General features: G+C 36.3%; 1 protein-coding gene across 18 annotated transcripts in view; it reads right to left on the reverse strand.

The window, feature by feature from the left end:
* Liprin-alpha (PTPRF interacting protein alpha) overlaps positions 1-21,764 on the reverse strand; it is a 49,495-nt gene that overhangs the window by 9,420 nt on the left and 18,311 nt on the right. For 8 of the 18 annotated variants that reach the window (XM_076378226.1, XM_076378235.1, XM_076378233.1 and 5 more), the window contains exons 2-13: positions 7,064-7,165; positions 6,803-6,967; positions 6,160-6,234; positions 5,924-6,019; positions 4,050-4,271; positions 2,235-2,522; positions 2,005-2,148; positions 1,197-1,356; positions 747-1,108; positions 437-676; positions 172-354; positions 10-102 (exon numbers count right to left, since the gene is read on the reverse strand). In XM_076378226.1, the coding sequence (XP_076234341.1) occupies positions 10-102; positions 172-354; positions 437-676; positions 747-1,108; positions 1,197-1,356; positions 2,005-2,148; positions 2,235-2,522; positions 4,050-4,271; positions 5,924-6,019; positions 6,160-6,234; positions 6,803-6,967; positions 7,064-7,165 (2,130 nt within the window). Of the gene's footprint in view, positions 1-9; positions 355-436; positions 677-746; positions 1,109-1,196; positions 1,357-2,004; positions 2,149-2,234; positions 2,523-4,049; positions 4,272-5,923; positions 6,020-6,159; positions 6,235-6,802; positions 6,968-7,063; positions 7,166-21,764 lie in introns of all 18 variants that reach the window. The other 10 variants (XM_076378219.1, XM_076378218.1, XM_076378225.1 and 7 more) reach the window with 4 other exon arrangements.

Raw genomic sequence — 21,764 nt, forward strand, 5'->3', positions numbered from 1 at the left:
TCAACTGACCTGGCTTGCAGGTAAAGATTCTGAAAGTTGACCTGGACTGGCTAAAGAGGCTGCATATTGGTGAAGATGTGCAGGTGACATTGACGCTGGTGCCTTTAATCGAATAAAACATTTATAAACAAATGTCGAAAATGTCAAAGATTTTGAATGAATAATACTTACAGTATGATATTTGTGTAAAAAATCCCTGTTAGGACTATGATGTGATTTTGGCGTAGATCTTCCACTTAATGGTGGCGATGCTCGTTCCAAGCTTCGTCCTCTAGCTAACAAATTCATATGTTCAAGACTACCAACACGGGATTCCAATTCTTCCGCACGTGCCTCTGTACTTTGTTTTTCTTCCTAAAATATTATATATTACATAAGATTGAATTATCTTAAATTAATAACCAGTATTATAGCAAAATTTAAAACACTTCATTACCTGAATCAATCTAATTTCATTATTGATTGCATCTAATTGTTCTTGTAGCATTAACGCTAACGTTTCGGTACTAATAGGCGTAGGACTAATTACATCAGCTGCGCAACTAAAAAGACTTTCATTGTCCCCATCACCTTCAGCATCGCTGGAGACATCAAACGCTTGTTGTACATTAGCGAGTACATGTGCTTGTTGTAGTTTCTCCCATTCCTGTTCGGCCAAAGTGCGTGCTACATAATTCTAAAAAAAATACCACTACATTTTGTTTATGTTCTTTTATTGTAGAAGTGATATCTTTTAATTCAGGTACCTTTGACGTATCTTCTTCAATTGCAGGTCGTTTAGCTGTTCTCCTTGGCAAAGAATGCGTGTCGAAGCTACTATGACTCGCGCTTCTAGAAAACGAGCCCGGATCTACTGCATTAGGAGACAAACTTCTAGTTAGTGCATCCGTTTGTTTTATATTGAATGCAATTTCTTGTTGAAGCATCTGTCTTTTTACGTTGTCGATTTCAAGTCGAGCTTTTCCTAATTCCTTGACTATCTCAGTCTTTTCATTCTGGAGGTCTTCAGCAATTTTTCTTGTTTTCTCAAGTTCCTGTGTGAGAGCATTCTTTTCTTCTAATGCATGCATTCTCTCTTTTAGATGTACTTGTAATCTTTCGTTAGATTCTGAAAAAATATATGAAGGTTTAAATATTGCGAGCCTTTTTCAAATTCAAATTCAAATTCAAATTCAAATAGAATTATTGTAAATTACCGGACAGAAGTTTATCAACGGTTGTACTAAGTCGCGTGTTGTGCTCTTCGTTCATCTTAAGTCGCTGGTTGACACGCATTACTTCCGCATTCTTTTCTTCTAATTGTGCTTCTAATCTTTGTATTCTGTCCTCGGCACTGCCGTGTCTTTCTTGAGCCTGCTTATTATATATTTTATACAATTAAAATTGCTTATTTGAACGAAACAGTTATTTAAAATTGAATTTTGAAGTTATTTTATTATCCTATATTTAAAAGCTAAATGCAATATACTTAATATTCATTCAGTATATTAAAAATAGATATGTATAGTTGAAGAATAAATACGTGCCTACACAAATTTTTTTTTTTTTAGAGAAATATAGATTAAAATTATAAATTATTAATAAGCTTCAGAAAATAATCACATTGATTGCATTGTTTAGTATATTCAGTGTCTAAGTGAAACTGGATATATTACCTCTGATATAAAGATTATGTTTTTCGTGATTTTTAGGATTATTTTTGAAAGAAACTAAAAACAGAATTCTTATATTTTCATCTCATTTAACCAAAGCTATAAAAACGTTCAAGTGTTTGTTGTTTGTGTAGCGCATAATAAAATATTGCATAAACACTGATGTAGGATATGCAACAAGTAAACATTACTGAAAATTCAACAGATAAACTGAAAGACAAAGATCATTTTTATGAAAAGCTATAAAAGAGCCAAGCAATCTAGAAATAGATGTATTTTGGGGATCAATAAAAGTGCAGAGGAATAAAAACAGCACAAATTGATGATGTAATGATTTAATTCCTCTGCGTACCTGGTTGTGCCTCCTCACCTGCGTCAGAGCCTCCATCCTCTGCTTCAATTGTTCCTCCACTTCTGGTAATTTAGCATATTGGGCCAATTTCTGTTCGGCTAATTCTAATTTCTCTTGTATAGCTGCTATTTTTTCTTCTTGGAGCTGAAAAGTATTCAAATTACTCACATAGTAAAATTCTGATCGATGAATAATTTTTGTTTATATCCATTACTGCAAACATAAGTTACCTTTAATTGAGCCTTCTTGTGTATTAGCTCCTGTTCCAATTTCTCATTGAGATCATGTAAACTAGTGGATTCTCGTTGAGCATTGAGATATCGTTTCTCAAGAGTTGCTATTCTTTCTTCTTGGTCCTCTTTTTGGGCAACGTTTTCACGCAAATCTCTTTGTAACTTGACATTTGTTTCTTGTGTCTTAAGAAGTTCCTTTTGTGCCTTAGATAAGGTTTCTTCTAATTCAGCCACTCGCCCACTTAATTCTGCTACCCGTCGTTGCCACGTGCTTAATTCCGAACTCTAAAATCATTATATTATATCATTACTGAATGTTAATTTGTACTTGTAGCCTGTATACTTGTTGAAAAAATATTTAAAATCATGTTTACATTAAAAATATTACAACAACTATACAGTCTGTAACGAAACAGAACTTTTTGTCATTTGACCTCGACTCTGTAAAGTACTATGTGGTCATGTCTGTTAGAGACATGTCTTAAATTGTATATGTGTCGTGGTTGTACAAAATGTTTCGTGTCTGTATATGTATGTTACACTAATAGTTAAGCTATTCGTATAAAAAACCTGTTCAACAGAAATTTTGTTTTATTTGCTATATCATGCCAATATAACACGTTGAACATTGTTGTTATATTCATTCCACAACATGCCATGGATACCATTGAAATGGCACATTAAAGAGAGCAATAATCGACGTTATGCGACATAGTATTATAAAACTTAAGAATACAATTTCCTTTAAATATTTTGTACAACTACAATACAAAAAAGATCTAAAACTGATCTAAAGGGGCATCTCTTTATATCAATCTTACATACAAAATGCGTTTGAAAAGGTGATACAATCAGGTAGAGGATGATTCCTTATGAAAAAAAGAAAATAATAAAGAGTGTAAAATAAAACTTTTGAATTCAGAGCTTAGTTTTCAAGAAAATTGGCTTTGAAAATCGGTTTCCTACGTGTGCATTTGCATAGCTAGTGTAAGAGACATTTCATCGCATAATACTTAATATTTTATCTACTTATCAATATTTTATTTTACTAATTAAGCATTTGTTAAAATTGCTATCCTTATTATTATACGCAAAGTTGTAAAGGTGTTATGCGAAGTTGCAAAGGTATTGTGCCTGCCTCAACATTACTACCATAAAAGACTATTTTAATGTGATTCCATAAATATACATCGGAGGATGCAAAATCAGAAGATATTGCAGGCCAAGTTCTTCTACAGCCAATCCAATATTAATATCGTTTATTAAAAAAGTTCTTTATTGGCCGAATAGAGTCTGACAAGAGTTAATTTACTAATAATATTGACTGTGTCGCTGGTCGAACCGTCCCTTCACTACTGTCAAATTTAATTTTCTCGAAAACTAAACTCTGGATGAAAAAGCTTCATTTTACTCTCTTGATTCATTTTTACACGAGGAAGCATCTGCTCTCCGTCTGTGTCATCCTTCAGCTCGCTCTCTCTATAGATTACTCTATCAACAAGATACCCTATGTTCTATAAAAACGATACACTTCTATCTGCGACAATGCATGCACCATGATAAAAGTGTACAAAACGGTTCTATCTCTGCTTCGTAAACAATAATACTGAAATGTCTTGCCAAACTTGTGTAACTGTAAATCGCTTAAAATACATGCAAGGATGGGAGAGACTAATTCTCATTCTGCATCTCAAAAGGTGACAAAAAATGTTGCAGGTACGGTCAAACTTTCTCATTAACATATCTACCTGAATCATCCTAAACTTGTGGTCATACGTACTGTATGTCATTTGTTGTGACACGGTTTCATACCTGTTTATCGAGAGCGGCTTGCAAATCTATTACTCGCGCCGCTGTATCCTGATCCGCTGGATCGAGACTCCCATTGCTCAGCCTACTCCCAATTTCTGTTGACTTCTCGGTACCTAGCTTTTGTATCGACTGTGGCTGCTGTTGTAGTTGCTGTTGCTGCTGCTGTGGCATTTGCTGTTGTTGCTGTTGCTCTTGCTCGCCTCTTGCCTGCTCAGTCTCATTCTGCCCGATCACAACACTACATTCAGAATGCCTCGCTCGCATTGCCTGTCCTGCATCGCCGCGCGATTCCCAATAACTACGTCTACACAGCTACGTGACTAAGCTACTACCACCGTGCACTAATTGCAGATACACTTTCATGGATGCAACGATCGAGATGAGTGACAAACAAGTGATTGTTTACGATCAATTTATCGGTACAGATTTGAACTCTGCGACAAAGTTACATGAAACGTGATTCATATTTTTAGAATTGAATTGAATGTTTCTTTTGAGAAGAGAACTGACGAGAATTAGAGGGCCAAGCATATCGCATGTGCACTGCAACGATGACACAACTCAAAAAAATGTCTTTCGGAAAAATGAAAAAGTGTTCAAAATGTTAGTTTAATTTCCATTTCTCTTTCTTGTACACCTTCTTATGACTTTTACTAATTTCCTTTTTTCTTTATTTCTCTTAACTAATTAGTTGCTTTATCAGTTTATCTGGTAAAGAAAAGGAATGGGATTCCAATTAAAAACTGTACTTGTGAATTACAGCTATCGAAATTGTACTTAAAAAAAAGTTGCTTCATGATTGTAACTCAAAAATCGAGTTGTGTCTTTTTTAAAATACATGTGCGATATGTTTCGCCATTAACAACTATGTATACAGAGTGATTCTAAAGCTTCAGAAAAGTTACAGTTCCTTTTCAAGGGCTACTGTGCTTTCTAGTTCTCACTTTAAAAACAGAACTGTCGCTTATCTGAGTTTGTAGGATCATCTTATGTGTATGCATGAATTTTGAATGATCGAATAATTCTGAGAATGATATTGTTAAGCTACGAGGATTGATTAGGAATTAATCTCCCCTGTTTTGCCACGGTTTTTACTTATTACTTATGCACTGCCTCATCATGGCAAGAGCTTGAGAATTCCTTCTCAATAGAAAATCCTGCTCTTGATGTTTAAACCACTGCTAGAAATCTTCTCTTTTCAAGATGCTTTAAAAACAGAAAATTGGATGGAGTCAAATCGAAATCGAAAAAGAAATTTTCTCAATAATATAGCTATTACATATATAGTATGTTGTCTAATGGTTTGAACATCAAAATCAGAATTCCTACTGAGACGAAATCTTCAAACTCATGCCATGATAGAACAAGTGCTATCTCTTTACTACAGAAAAGTAATCATCATGTTCAATTTTAATAATAATAATTTAACCTATGTATAAGTTACAACTAAATGCCTTAGCAAAACAGAGAAATTTGTTTCTGATCAACCCTCAAATATGTTCTTCGAAAGGAGGGCTAAAATCTGTGACCAATAACTCCAAAATCGATCAATATCTAACGACGAGATTAGAAGCATATATCACAGAAAGGGGGAGAACGATAGGATATGATGACGCAGGAAACGAAGTTTATCGCTCCATGTGAAACGACAGCTAGTGAGATACTAAATTATATCAAAACCATGGGCATGCAGAATGAAAAGAAGTAAGGGATCGCATAAATGCAATTCACGACGCTCAAAAACACGCTCAACACCTTTTCTTTCATGTATCCATGATGAATTGTGAAGTATGAGGGAGCAGTGTGTGTGAAATATTTGTGAGTGCTTATTATGCATGGGTGTGCAGTATCGTATCTGGCGTTTCTTCGGGTACCTTGTTCTGTTGTTGGTTCTCTTCCGTTTGGCCGTTTTCTTTGGGCCTATCCTCTATAGCTTTAGGTGTATGTCCACTCAATTTGTATTGCTGGAGCTACAATTGAAAATATTTTAATTAATAATGCACTATGGCATCATTCATAACAATGTTCATTTAAATCCTTTATTGATTCCTTTTGCTATGATTATTGTGAAATTTTTTATCTATAGTAATATGTATTTACAAAATAGTACCTCGTCTTTGGTAATCGCTAGCTCTTCCTCCAGGCTTGTATTTCTTTCCAGCGCCACACGCAATCGCTCTCGTACCTGAAAATGGTTCGCTTATGAAGTCAATTTGTGATTTCGTATTAAATAATATCAATTTTCACGATAAACGTACTATCTCTTTGTTGTTTTGCTTTATATCTTTTTTACAGTGTTATTGGAATTTCATGAAATTTTGTATGGCTTCAGTATATGGGGTATTGAAGCCACTGAATTGTCAAAGAATTTGGTCAAGAGTGTGAGGAGTATGGGATACTACATCTCAAAAGGAGTTGAAGTTACAGTAAATTTCATTCTACCAAATTTTCAGCACATTATGGAAGGATACTATTGGTAAAAAAGATGCTATTAAACTGTCGATAAGACCAAAAAAATGTTAAGTTCTCACAATAAATCGCTTGTCCTAATAAAAAAAAATGCTGAGCTGTGATGATAAGCTACTTGTCCGATGTCGAGAAAGTATCGCAACCCCGTTGCCAATTTTCAATCCACTCTATCGCTTACGCGAAAAAACACTTTCCGCTAGCAGTTCAAGGTTGAACGGGGATCGTCCCGTGTCTCCCCTGAAGGTTACCAAGCGTGCCAATGTCGTCGAACAATGGATTCTTACTTTTTCATCTAAAGCCTTGTGGTGCTCAAATAGACTTTTCAGCGCTTTCAGCACTTCAACCTCGGACGATACGCCGGATTGCGCGGCTGCCTGCCTCTTCACTACGGTCATCCTGAGGGATCGTTCGTGCCGCGAGACCAGGCATTCCAGATGTTCCAGCAGAAGCTGCAGAAGGCAACAGAATCGACTCGGTGAGCAATATCGCTGGGCACAAGTGGGGCAGCTTCAAACTGTAAGAGGTATTAGGGCCGTTCTACGTACACGAGTATTATTCCGCTCTGCTTTCAATTCCGATATCTCCTCCTCCTTCTCTAGGATGCTCTCGCGTGCGGCTGCGAGCTCCTTCGTCAATTGGGAGAATTCCTGAAATCAGAAAGACATCATAGTTACGTTACGTCTTGAAGCGAAGTAACTCAAGTAATCGTTAAGTCGAAAATATGCACAGTAGTGTCTTATTAGCTGGGTTTTTTGAGGAGACCAACAGTGTCGAACTAGTGAGTTGCAGTAGTCTGCTTTCATGAATTGACTGAGACGTGGAAACAAAGAGTGAATGAATTGGCAAGGTTTTTCTGGTTAAAATTAGTCCAAATATGACTCTGATTAGATTATTTTCAGGTAAAGGACAGAGCGCGATCTAGAACACCCTAAATTCATTTTTAAGAGTAACAAAAACTAACAAGACATCACTGTAGATTAGACCTGGGCAAATTTTTGTTTAATGAAAATGAAAAATGACTATTTGAAATGACACTTAGGTAAATTATTCTTAGATAGCTATGCTATTTGAAAACATGGAAAACTTCAATTTATTTGAAATAGTAACAATTTCAAACACTGAACTATATATCCCATTTTTTATTTGTAGCCTGTCAAATCTGGAAAGAAAATAATCATCACAGTAATTCAAATTCGTGTGGCAAATCTAGTGACAATATAAAAAGTTGGATTATTTGATCATTTCAGATAGCAAACTGCTTGTTTTCCAAATTATTCTTGGATAATGTATTAAGAAATACAAAATCATCGAATAAAATTTAAAAACTGGCATTTCAGAAACAATACAGCTATAAAATAGATCAACGCATTCCCTAAAATTTCAAATCTGCTCAGGTCTGTTGTAGACTGATACGATATAGCACCTTCAGCGAAAGATGATGAATCGGGCAAGTACACCATCTTGATGTACTGGTCAGAACCAGCTCGCAGGAAGTCGCGTTGCGCAAAGTTTTTGAGGAAGAGTCTTCAGGGGGCTCCTGACGGAATCTTAGCGGCAAACACGGCAGAGAGACCGTGGTTTCACCACGTTTCTTATTCAAGCACATTTTACACACCCCTTCAAACGTGTTACTTCCGCCCGACATTCCAGCAGAATGTTAAATCCTTATTTATAAATGCCGCCGATCGATACGGGTTCCTCTATCACGCTATGCCTGGCTGGTCTGCACTTTAAAGGAGCAAACAACTCCGTCTAATGAGCTAGTTGTAAATAATTTCGTCAACGTTTTCAAATGCACCAGCCATAAAGCAAGAGATTAAGTAGTATCCCTGAATGGCATTAGTGTTGAGTCTATAGGGAGAAGGTATTTCGAGAGACAGTGTTTCGAACAAAAAATACAGCGTGTTTAATTAATTAACTAACTTTAATTAACTTTTAAAAGCATTGATCAATTATTCATTCATCATTTCATATGTTTTAGTAAAGCTTACATATAAACATAAATTATTCAGATTTTATTACACACGCTCCTTCTATAGCATATAACTTGATCGCACTTTTAGTGGCCTTTGCATGCAATTTCGCTATAACATGGCAAAATTATTAAAATGCACGAAATTGTATGACTACTTCACCAACTGTAACCCCTTGCAATTTTCATTCCAAAGTAATTATAAATCACTTCTTCAGGTAAGAGCCTAAAGCACATATAGTATTCAAAAAATGTCCTAAATCGATCTTTAAAAAAATGATAGAACACCCTAAAGATTAGCATGGCGAAATTGTGTACACCTATCTTATTAGAACTGTTTGTCTTCGTCGCGATATATTTTCTATTCTTTTCTTGTTTACTTAAAAAGAAGTACAAGAATAATAAAAATTTATTCTATATTTTAACTCATTTGTAGAAAAATGTCTCTTTCTAAACAAGTGTTTTCGTTAAATTCGAGTTAAAGTAATGTATAATATTATGAACCGTACTAGAATGAGAACATTAAAAGCATCCATAACTTGACTTTATGAAATTTTACTTAACTACTTCGAAAGTTTTACTAGTAATATCTATTTCTAGGTGATAGCCATATCAACGATTAGTAACTACCTATTTGCATATTTGTTTTCTAAAAAAAGTGTTAAAAAGGTTGTTCTAGTTTCCAGTCTATCGTTCTGAAGTAACGCTTGCACCCATGTTGAAACGAAACGTAACCCAATTAGTCACTTCTGTCGCCTAATTGCTCTACCATGCCTATACCATCCTAGTTACTTTTAATGTTTAGGCAACGTTTCTTTGAAGACTGGACTAATGTTTCGTTATTGTATCTTGGTTAACGTTAGCTTCGTAGCTATTCAGGTCGAAGACGGTTTATCATTGCGATTAGTAACGAGAAACTAATCCCCGTGACTAGGAACGGTAATCTAGTTAACGTCCGTATTCCCACGACTGGAGACGAACAGTAAAAGGAGCACTAAAGGTAGCTATTGTTCGATTTCAAGCAAATTAACGATGCTTCTGCTTGCTCGTGCGCTTCTGCTAAGTAGGTAGAATTATAGAACTATTTCTTTTGATTCGAAGTACCCATTACTTTTTTAATATACTTACTGGTAATTTACGAATTAAAATCATAAAATGCCCCAAGCTCTTAAGCGACAGTGGCAATTAATTCTTAATCAAATCATCTAATTTTATTCGAATTAATGTAATTAAATAAGGTTTACCCACAGTAAACAAAATTTACCTTGAAAACCTCTCCACAACGCGTCAGCACTGATTATTTTCACGTCCTAAACCCCTAATTAATTGGAAATGTCATTAAAGAATGACTTCTTCAAAAATAATACGTGTCAGTTTTTTTCTTTTGCTTGATTCACTGCAGGAAGCGGAGAACGACGTTTTACCGCATTCCGCTTCCGCGGAAACACGTGTAGCACAAGAAATTCTTGATTGAGCGTTAAAATCATCGCTGCGTGAACACGTGAAACCGCAGAAATACGCGACGTATAATTACTCTCTTGTGAAGCACGCGCTCGTACGCGAAAAACGATTTTTCCCACGAGAACAAGGAGAAATTCGCTTTAATTGCTGCCACAAGTTACCGCAAGTCGAATCTCGTTCTTTTTGCTATTTGTTTCAGGAAAAAAGTTATGAAATAATTTATCGTGGAGAATCAGACGATTTCTTAGACGCGACTTCTCTCGTTTGACGATTCGATCTGAAACGGAATCCTCGCGAATAAACATATCAATCGATTATGGCTGAAAAACAGGTGTATCGACGTCTGGATTATTTTGTAAATAAAAATAACTGCATGCACGTTCTTGCGTACTATAAACGGTGGAACAAATTGATTCGCTGACTCGGCAAGTGGTGCGTTAATGACCGACAATCAATGAGCAGCAATTAAATTCGGTATTAAATATTTGTACGCGGCTGATAACGTTTACGTTCGTGGAAACGCACGTAATGAATCATGTTTTATGTAAAATGAACAAATATTAATAACCATATTGCTAGAGTAACCACTCAGAACAGTCAATTTATTAACAGCGTTTTGCATAAATTTTACGGGTTACAATTTTAATAGGCTGTAAAATCTTTGTCGTAAAATGTTTATGCTTCACTTTCGTTGATTCGATTTAGTTTTTTTACTTGTTTTGTTTGCCTATTATTAAATACATTTAATTTAGTTCTCGTTAATCTGATGATCGACAGGATTTTATTGACTTTTCATTGACTTTTATTGATTTTAGAATCATACAACACGCAATTAGAAACATTTAGACTGCGAACACATTACATTACATAGACATAAAAGAGGAAAAAGTGTAAATATTTTTTATTGTCTAACGAGATAAAATATGTAAGAAACATTTTAGTCAAACTTTTCCTTAAAAGGAGCCACTTGACAATATCAAATCTCTTCCTGCAAATATGGAGCTTCCACAATACGTACAATATTTCAAATTTGTATAGAGATGAAACAAAATCGGACGCTCATTAATAATTAAATGCTAAAGCCAGGAAATTTAAAAAAAAAAAAAAAGAAGCTAATTTCATTCATATGATGTAGTAACTGAACAAAATTTTACACAGAAAATCGATAAGATAGCATCATGAGCTAGCTAGTAGGAAATATTGATTCTATGACGCAATTGCGATGTCATCGAAACGGCGTCGTAACAGCGATAATTTCCAAGCGATATCGATCGTGGCCGATGCGTACACGTAAGATGGGATTTAAACTCGCGTGCGGACATGCAGTTTGCGTCGACGGTGCAACGGACTGTGAGAGTTATGCAGCTGCAGTTCGTTAGAAGTGCACGAGCCCCGGAGCCTACGTGTGGATTGAGATATTGAAATTCGCCTTCTCATGAGTTCTGACCGCCCAAATCTTGCGTTCATCGACACGCTGCAAGAATCCACATGTTTCTAAGAAACAGCCGCAATTACGTTCAAGTATAATATTAGATCGTTCCATGGATAATGTCGTTGAAAATTACTTTAGTGGAAATAAAATTATTTCTAGTTACATTTAATCACTGATTTGCACACTATTAATCTTTGCGACTGTATAACTTTTCAATTTCTAGAAAAGTTTCCCTTTGTTAAAACGACGTTACTTTGAGAGCATGTGGAGAAAAATAAGGAGTTTGCAAAACTGTTATAATTTTCCTCTAAATTCATAAACAGTTTTATGTTCTTTTTGAAAAACAAACTTTATTGAGCTGTGTCAATTTCCTGAGTGATTCGAAGTTATTCATTAATTTATTTTAGTTTAAGTAGTATTTTATTAAAATAAATCTTATTCGAATTTGACCACTAAAAATGAACATTCTATTTTTCCCTGTCATTCTACACTCACAGAATGATCTAATATATTTTTTTATATATTTCTGTAATATTATTCAATTTCTAAAAGGAAAACGAATATATTTTCTCGATTTCACTCAGACCTCCCGCCCCCCATGGCAATCAATATCAAAATGTTTCATTTGACAAATGGCATAACATTGCAAACGCGTTGATTTTGAATGATGCCAATTTCTGCTTTTACAAATTGCCGATGCGAATTGAATTGCTCCTGGATGCGATGCTGGGCTCGCAGTTCACAAAATTACGCTATTTCCGTTTCACATTTGGGTTGCGGCTATCAGGCAATAGTTATCTGGAATAGAGTCCATTCCGATTATTGGTAAAAATATCGCCGACTGGCCCTCCCGCGCGCGATATTCGTTATTAAAAGTGTCGGACGAGCAACGAGAGCTGCACCGCGTGAACACTCTTATTTGCCTTGCAATTATCCAATTAGCGATGTTTGAAGATTCGCATGAAACTGGGCAGTCATTTAGCTTATTTCCCCAACGTTCGACTGTGGAAAACAATTAGACTCGACCGTGCTGACTCCTAAGTCACTACCTATTTGAGCATCCTATTTTCGGGAATCATTAGCCTCTTTATGTATCAACATAAGCACAATATGCAGGCGCAGTATTTATATTCCCTGATACAGTTTCAATTTTCAACGTTGATGCATGTGAAACTAGGTAAATGCTTACTTGTGCACTATGACTGTTGCAGGTTTTTCCTTTTTCTTCATTTTTCGTTTTACTTTCTATATATATATATATAAAGGAGGTGTACACAATTTTGCCAGTGCATTCAAATTTAACAACCATGAAAAATTCATGAGGAAGAAATTAGAATCACTGAACAGTATTAATGGAGAGCTTGTAGAGGGAATGAACTTCGATACACAGTATTGTAACTGAAAATTGTCCGCGTGTTAATAGGTTGTAAACACTTTCGTCTCTTTAAAAAATATTCATGAGGGTTTTTCTTATTCAACCACACAAAATAAAATACCCATAAATTCTATAAAGCGATTTTGAAACACTCGAAGCAATCTTTTGTTTTTCAATTGCTACTTGGAGAATCGCAAATCAGTCTGCGACTATTTTTAAGCAGAGAATGTTACTCGAGGGAGGAGTTCATCTGTAGAAAGAAACTTTGTTTCATCGCGAAACGCACCTAACTTTTTTGATCATTTTTTAAGTCTATTAAAAAGTAATTCGAAGCAATAATACAGCATGTAGAAATTGAAAGCTCGATACTCTTGAGCCAATATTTTCATCGAACCCACTGATGATTTTCCACGGCCAAGATCACTGGATCACTGGATAAAAATAACCGAACCCTCATAGAGCTCACTGAGAAACTTTCGTACGAAGAAGACCACCTTAGAAGACTCGAATCCCATTGTTGAAGACGAAATGGAGCGAAATCGTCGAGTATACCGAAGACTCTCCACGTAAAAACGCCGATGCGTACTGATGAAACGGGAGCAAGCTGAATGTGTGCCAGACGCAGACGAAAGCCAAACTCAATTATTGCAAGGTGATGGGAACCTATAAATAGTGGCATAGAGCATGGCACACGGTGTCGAGCGTATTATCGAGTCATGAAAGTTTAACGTATGCAGAGCGTGGTGTCATGGAAATGTTGCTCTTCGGAGAATCAAATCCATTTTAAATGGAAGTGGAAAAGAAGGGAAATACGGTTCTCTAAAAACGTAACTGACAAGAGTCACATACTGTCCCATGTATTTTTTACAATAGGGTCTCAAATAATCGATTTAATGTCATACTGAAAATAGTTCAAAGTGAAACACTTTTTTAATGCTTAATTTCTTTATTTTCTACAGACTATTATTAATAACTCTTTTAACAAATCGAACATCATTTTTTCAAAAACAATACTTAAGGTTCGACAAAACTTTAAATAACAAACAGCAAAGATTTCTTATTCAAAGAAAATGAGTATCATGTCTCTAAACTATAAATCTCGTTAATCTGAACCTAAAGTTACTCTTAACAAAAAGGTAAAAAAATATAATCTAACCCCATTGAAAACCTGATCTGACCCCATTTTACTATCTATGCTCAACATAAAACTATAAATAAACATTTCTTCAGAAGAATCGTGTAAACGATTCTATCTCGATCCTATCGTTCAATCATTAACGAGAATCCTCAGACACATCCTGCAAAACTCGTTTCACCTTCGCGGTGGGCCATCACATGGCGTTTATCGATTAATTCGAAGGACTCCAGCAGCAATATTAACCGACAGCACGATTAACGCGAAAGGAATGCCTGCGAGCCTAGACGCGAAACGATAAATAAAAGCTGAGGAATTTAATATCAGCCAGGGTCTCCTATCGGAAAGAAATTCCAATTCACGTTTGCTAATTTCCATCGTTGAATCTTCTCCCGAGGTCGGAGTATGATGCCGACCGATTACCCAGCAATCTCTTTCAATTAACCGCGCGAACCCTTGATCATCGCAGAGATAATAAAACACGAAATCGGATACTGATTCCCCTTCGAGGGAAGGTATTTAGCACCGTTGAAAAAGGAGTCCCTATCGCCTGGTAACACGTCTCATTACTATTTTAATAGCATGAGCTAGCTGGAAGCATGTAACGCGCGATGCCCGCATAATAACGAGCCACTGTCGCTTTATTGCGCGACTGAACAGTAATCCCGCGGATAAAGAAGTCTTGTAACACGGCGAACCGCGTTGCAGCGTTTCATTTCCAGTGGCTCGAGTATCCTCGATAAGAGTCTCGCGACTTACAGGTAAAAAAAGCACGCGACAGATTGTGCTCGATTTCGTTATCAGTCCATCGCGAATCGATGGTTTTGAAACCGGTTGCTGGTGACAGTGACGTAGCATGAATTTGTTGGCCGACTGTATCGCTGTTATCTTCTTATTTACAAGGATGTTAGTAACGGGTAGAAGGAAGAGTTGAATCGAGTTTTTAAGTAGTTTTATGTTGCAGCGAGTGGAACAAGTATTTGCACTTTCAGTTTTTGCATGAGAATATTACTTTTGTAGAAAAGTAGTAGATTAAGAGAGACTGTTTTTTTAACCCTCAGGTTAATACGTAGGATAATGTTTTTATTTAAAATACTTAATTCCAGTCGGACCTGAAAGAGTTAAATAAAAAAATAGACACTTATTAAAATCGATTTTTAATACTTAAATTAAGTCCTTTTCAAAACCTACCAAGAGGCTAGATATTTAACGATATGTACATTCACAGCACAGAAGAATCCTATATTTCCAGGTAACAGTATAAACGAACATTAATGTGGCTCAACAAAGCTTCAAGGTCTCCATATTTCACAGTAGGAAAGTACTTTGCAACATCTTGGTCATAAGAAGAAGAAACATATCCGTATTAAGGCGGTCGATAGCACGAATAGCACGATGCACCCACGAACTCGCGTGCCATAAATATGCACGCGTACCAAGTACCAAGGCTGACGCAGCCTGGTGCATATACTCGCGGTTCGATAACAATGATGCAGGTTAGGAACTGTGCAACTGTGTTGCTGCAATATCCGCGCCCCTGTTATTCGACTGTGAGAAGCGAGGACCTGTGTTATTCTTTATATTTACTGCTCGCGATAAGATAAGGGAGACAGAGGAGGCTGCATTGTTCGACGCTGGCGCGAGAAGAAATCGAAATCTAAGAAACGAGTGGATGCACATAAGGAAGGGCTTACGTAAGTATGTAAATGGGAGCGCTAGGCCTACATACTTGCGCGTAATTTGCATCCTTAACACTTGCACGTGCCAATTATACAAGGCGTACGATAGCACCGCGATGGCATATTAAGAGGTCGAACAACTCTTTTGTTTGCTGAATTCTCCTTGTTCTTTACTGAATTCTTTTGTTTCATGAATGTTCTATCGAGCTATTGTTAGGATACAATTTAATTTACATGGTGCATTTCACATGGAGTTTAACATATACGAAGAAATTTGTAGGAAAAGGTCAATACTTGGAACGAAAATAATGTTGCAACATTATGCGAGAAATGTTCGTATAAACAAGTGATTCATTTTAGATGGTAATAATGTAGTATGAATACTGATAAAATGAGGATAATTAACCCTCGTTTATTCTTCAGGTCAATTTGATTAAACAAGCGATTTGGCAATCAGGTAGGCATCAGAACAATCACACGAATCGTTTTTCCCATAAACTAACAATCATCAACTCGCACTCAACTCTCCAGCAGAGAGTCAGTGGGTCAGCAGACTCTTTCGACATAGTCCATTCGGTAGCGGAAGTCGGTGTGAATTGAAGGCGAATCCGTGGTTTCAATCGCGAGGTCCTCGAACAATGAGGAATTGTGGCCGCAGTTTCGGGCTCGAGCAACGTCCGTGGCAAGAGCGAGGGGCTCAAAGACGACGGGCAAAAACAAATAGCTGGATAAAAGCCGACGGAGAAGGAGCAAGAAATATGAAGAGGGTGTGACGAGAAAGGGGTGGAACACACTTCCACGCTGTGGCCCCCGTCTGAATCATCGCTGCACGCGAATGGCTTCATTCATACGCGAATTTAAAGTTCGTTCACGCGAGCCTACGTTTAAGGGATCTTCGCTGCTTGCCGATCGATCATTCGTTACCGCCGACAAGTAATTTTATCTGAAATGTTGCTTGTTACCGGAACCACTCGAACAGCCTGTCGGAAAGATATTTTGTAGGTGATCGAGCATGACGCGCGAGATAAAGGTATTGGAAATGTAACTCTGCCAGATTTCCTTGATTCCTGCTGCTTTCTTGCTGTATTAATATTTGACAATTTAGAGAAATCTCATCTAGGGATCGTCTGTTTTTTACAAAAATAAAGCTAATCCAAAATTAAATGGATTTTTGCAGATTAAATGCACTTTAGATTGTATTTTTGTGAGAGAGGGAACAGTAATTTATTTTTAAATTAAAAATAAAATTAAAGCACATGATTAACCCCATAATTATTATTGAGGGAATCATTGCCCTTTTTATTATGATTGAATCGGTAATGTGATAGTACGTAATAGATAATAGTATCGTGAATATTTTTTAGAAAATTAATAACAGTACATATGTACAACAGTAGTAAACAGCAACGTTCCCAGTGAGTTGTCTGCATTATCATTGTTTTATCCACTTCTTCCTACAAACCACATCTCAGAACAAGACAGTCGAGTTAGACAGAAAGACGTACAGCACGCTACTTTACCGAGTCAAAGGAGGTCGATATTTGCACAGTAGCCACTTCGAATCGAGCAAACATCTGGTGCATATTACATGACTCCTGGAAACTGTTCGTCAATGAGTTGCCGAGTACACAGAACTGTGGCTTTCACGGAGAGTGATATGCTCGCGAAACAAGTTCAGAAAGCCGCGAATGAAAGAATCGGAAGCTACGACTTCAATTAATCTCGACAGCGACTAGCTGGCCTGGCCAACATGTAACGTATTCTTCGCGCGTCCGAACGAAACTACTAGCAGTCAATCGAGGTCTCGATTCGATGAAACGATGGTCATTAGCGACGATATGTGCGACAAAATTCTGTCAATGGGGCTGCAAATTGCAAATAGATCGATTATTGGTATGCAATGCAGCTCGGAGTGCACAACTCTCCTTTATGACGAAAATTGTCTACGGATGTTGATGGAAAGTGGCAATTTACCTAGGGGCCAGGTATAGACAATACTAAAGCAAATTTGTGATTATAAATTGTCTAAGAGATTAAATAGATTGCCTGAATAAAGTTACTATATACCTATTTATTGCTCAGTTTGTTTTAAGGTGAAATGTAATGTTGCAATGTTGAAAGGATTTAAAAAAGAATTTAAAAAAGTCCGAAGACATGCGTTCGATTCCAAAACGTTCAATACTATAACAACTGCATTAGTAATAAAATGTAGATACTGACTCAAACCTGAGATTAGCGAGACTAGCAATGTATTCATAATGTAATAGCGACCAATTTTTAAATGAAGCTTACGTGACACCTTTTCACCGCGTTTAAGCGAGATTTCGCAACGCTATCTGTCCTTGTCTGCCGATGTTTTATGTTTTACATCCGCTCAGGTTTAATTAGCAGATGACACGGGACAGAAGCCGATGCCTTGTAGACTGCCATCGAAGTACTCGTCAGATAGGATGCGTGGGTGAACACTTTCCTTCTCGTAGGTGCCATTAAACAACCTGCATCGCCGACAGTCGACTACCTATGTTGCAGAAGCACGCGGTAGCTGGTCAGACACCATTTTACGCCACACCTCACACGCATACCTGGCTAATGAGTAGCCAAAGATACCACGATATAGCCAGGTTACCGCGGTTCTGCGCCAATTCTATCATTGAATTAATTAATTTCGATGTGACGGTTTGACACAGACACTGATACCCTGTTGCTGTGTCTGAGTTGGACTTTTATGGACTCTTTAAATGGTAACGAAATACGATGTTGGCACTTTAATTACGAGTTTTGACCACCGATTTTATTGATTAGTAGTGAAATTTGGCGATTTTTTAAACAGAATATGGGGATTGAATAAATAAAATTAAATTGACTATCAGCTGTAGGATTTTTTCATTTAGTTGAAAGATAATAAAATGACCATACTTTGAAGAAAAAATTTCATTTTAAAAATTGAAATATTGAAGAAATCCTGAATCAAATGATAGCCAATTTAATTTTATTTAATATTTTATTGCTTAAAACTTTTTATACTGGGTTTGAGAATACAATTGTTCAAAAAATAGATTATACTACTACGACTAATATGTAGGTATGTCAGTCTAATCGATAGGATTGGTTAGACGAAAACGAAACCCATTCTACGCATTTGTGAATGTGCGCAATTGAACCAACTCAGGATACATCTGTGGTGGCAACGCAATAGGACTAATGACGTACTTTGGGGCGTACAGTAAACTTTTGGGCTAAGTATTCTAATCAGGATCAAATTAACTCTTGCATTTACCAGGGTCTAGAGCAACATCGATTTAGGAAAAGGAATAACTGAGTTATTTCTCTGAAAATTTGAAGAAAATTGAAAAATTTAGTAAAACTATTCAAAGGTAGGTTTTAGGATTAAGTAGGATAAGTACATTTGCTAAATGTACTAATAAAAAATGGAAAACATGCAAAATTGAGAGTGCAAGCTAATTTATAGCTGATCCAGCTTCAAAGAATGCTACAATTTTTTCAATTTCAAATTCAGGGTACGCTTGCAATTTCTGAAACTTTTAATTTCGCACAAAACTTTAAAGTACAAATCATCACACTGTTAAGAATAGTTAGTGGACGACTTATGGATCTATCCACCGTATTACCCACAGATCACACCCATCGCATTTCTTCAGAAAGTGAATCTGGAAGTGATACGCGTTGACAATTTTACATAAGCAGGAACGAAACGTTAGAAACGAGGCAAAAATGATATGTCTCTTGCAAATACATAAGAAGGAAACTCGAGCAACAGATACCTCACGTATTATCAATACCAATACGCGGAAAGACGTAAGGAATGTGAAGGGAAATCAATACAGCGCAAACTTCTATCTCAGTGACACGAAACATACGTTCTATCAGTTTACACGGAAAATGGGTAACGGGCACGAGCAACAACAAGAGATAAGACGTTCATACAGGGGTAAACGAGAGATATAAACGTCTCTTGTAATGCTGCACTACTAGGTTTTAACGCGTAGCGCAACAAACAGAAAACTAGGCGGATCATTGTTCACCACGAATCCGAATTTATCGCCTCGATAGCACAGTGTCACGCCAAAACGATATGTTCGCTCAGATATGTTGAGATCGACTAATAACAGAAATCGTTGGGACTTTTATTCTTTTAATATCATTTCGATGACTGTCATCAACAGAACATTTGAGCCATTCAGGAAGAATACAAATTTGCTTTATCTTTCAAATACTGCAATTTGCACTTTCTTTTTTATATTTACTATATTTTTGAGTATTATATACATTCTGCAACTTTTTATACATTTCAAATTTTCATAAATGCATAAAAATCCGCGGTCTATTAACAATTATTGAATTGAGCTTACTAGGGATTTTCTCCCTACATGTATAAAATAAAAATAGCAATTAAAAATCCAAACCATTACTGAAACGTGCTTTCATCTCTTAATGAAATTATGACTCGATCCTATCCTTATATCACTTGATATAGACTCGCAATTCGAAGTCAACAACGGACATATAAAATGTAAGAAGCTAATATTTTAATTCACTTCATGCGCCACTGGCTGAGTATTGACATGTTAAAAGCAAGGATAAATATAAGTGGTGATAATTTCAAAGGTTGAGAAGGGTACCGCCTAATTTGCATCGAGAAAATACTATACCCTCTTGGTTCACAAATAATTTAAGTTCTAAAGCTCCATCCACTCTAGAAACTTCTACCTTCAGAAGATAAAACGAAGAAAGGATTTCCTGAAGAAGCTATCTCATATGCACGCAAGAATATTCAATTTTACGTTAAGCTGCACTTTAAACGTTCAACGAAGGAACATATTTAATGGCGTAGTTTTAGTCACGAAGAAAATAGAATACGCGAAGCTGCACATATTAATTTTAACCACGAAGAGGAACCGAGGAAGACGATGTCAGTGTTCGCGACAATCGAGCAGGATGAATTCAGTCAGCACATTAATCGTATGTATGTACAACTGGAGTCATAATAATGCAGTAGGTGGATAGAAGGCTAACGTTCGAACTATATACGGCACTGCGTGTCTTGCCAGTGCACTTCGAACAGGTGGTTCTCAATCCATCGAGCATAGACTACGTACAGCACCTATTATAGGAGTCTAATTGTTTTCAATTACATACTCGTACTTCGACGAATATTGACGACTTTCCCGATAAATTCGTCGAACAGAAAAGAACGAAAAAACGGCTAAAATACTTTCTGATCGATCACGTTCTATAGACAATACGGAAGGGGAAAAAAATGTGGGTCAGCCTCGTCCCAGTACATGGATCTATCGGGGATCGGAAAAATTGGGCCACGTTTTGTTCGGTCGCGCGCAAAAAGAGCATGAATGAAGTTCAACCATTTCCTGTTTCGCTGTTCCATTCTTTATTTCGGTGCATTATCGGACATTTTTCCGTTTTCTGGCGTCGTTTAATATTGTTCTGTGAGGCACATTGTTTGTAATATCTAGAAGAAAGATTTTGCAGTTTTTAAGAGTCACCTGCACTTGTTCTATCTGTCTTTATGATAAAGTACTTGGTACTTAAGCATTTTAACAAAGAATCTGCAAAAATGAGGGGAATGATACGATGATAGGTTCTAGACATAGGTACTATTAGATTTGTAGGCTTCGGTATTTTTTTTACGTAATCTCAATGTTTATAAATGTAACAAATTGGGAATAATGACAAAGAGATGAAAGAATGTAATAAAATCTGAAATTGTTCAGGATTCAGAGTAATTAAATAGATAATTATTAGCTAACTAGAAGCTTCACGATAATAAGTAACTAGTTACTAGTTAACTAATCATTAAAAGTGAGTATATAACTAAAAATTACCATAAATAGTCATAAAAAAGTATAATCATAACTTCTGATTAACTTCTAGACCGAACAATTTTTCGTAGCGTTCTACGGTATAAAATGAGCTTGGTAATCCATTAAAAAGTTATCTCGCTCCAAGATAAAAGAGTCAAAGCAAAAACTTTAAATATTTAAACGAAGGTACACAAAATAGCATTAACTCATTCATTCATAATTTTCATAAACTGTAGCTATGTACATATATACCAAAATTCATACAAGAAAAGAAACCCCACCTTAATTCTTTCTTCCTATACTATAACATTGTTCATATTCTCAAACATATACCCAGACATTCATTCTTTTA

Source organism: Calliopsis andreniformis, chromosome 5, assembly GCF_051401765.1.
Source record: "Calliopsis andreniformis isolate RMS-2024a chromosome 5, iyCalAndr_principal, whole genome shotgun sequence".
In the NCBI taxonomy this organism is placed as follows: Eukaryota; Metazoa; Arthropoda; class Insecta; order Hymenoptera; family Andrenidae; genus Calliopsis; species Calliopsis andreniformis.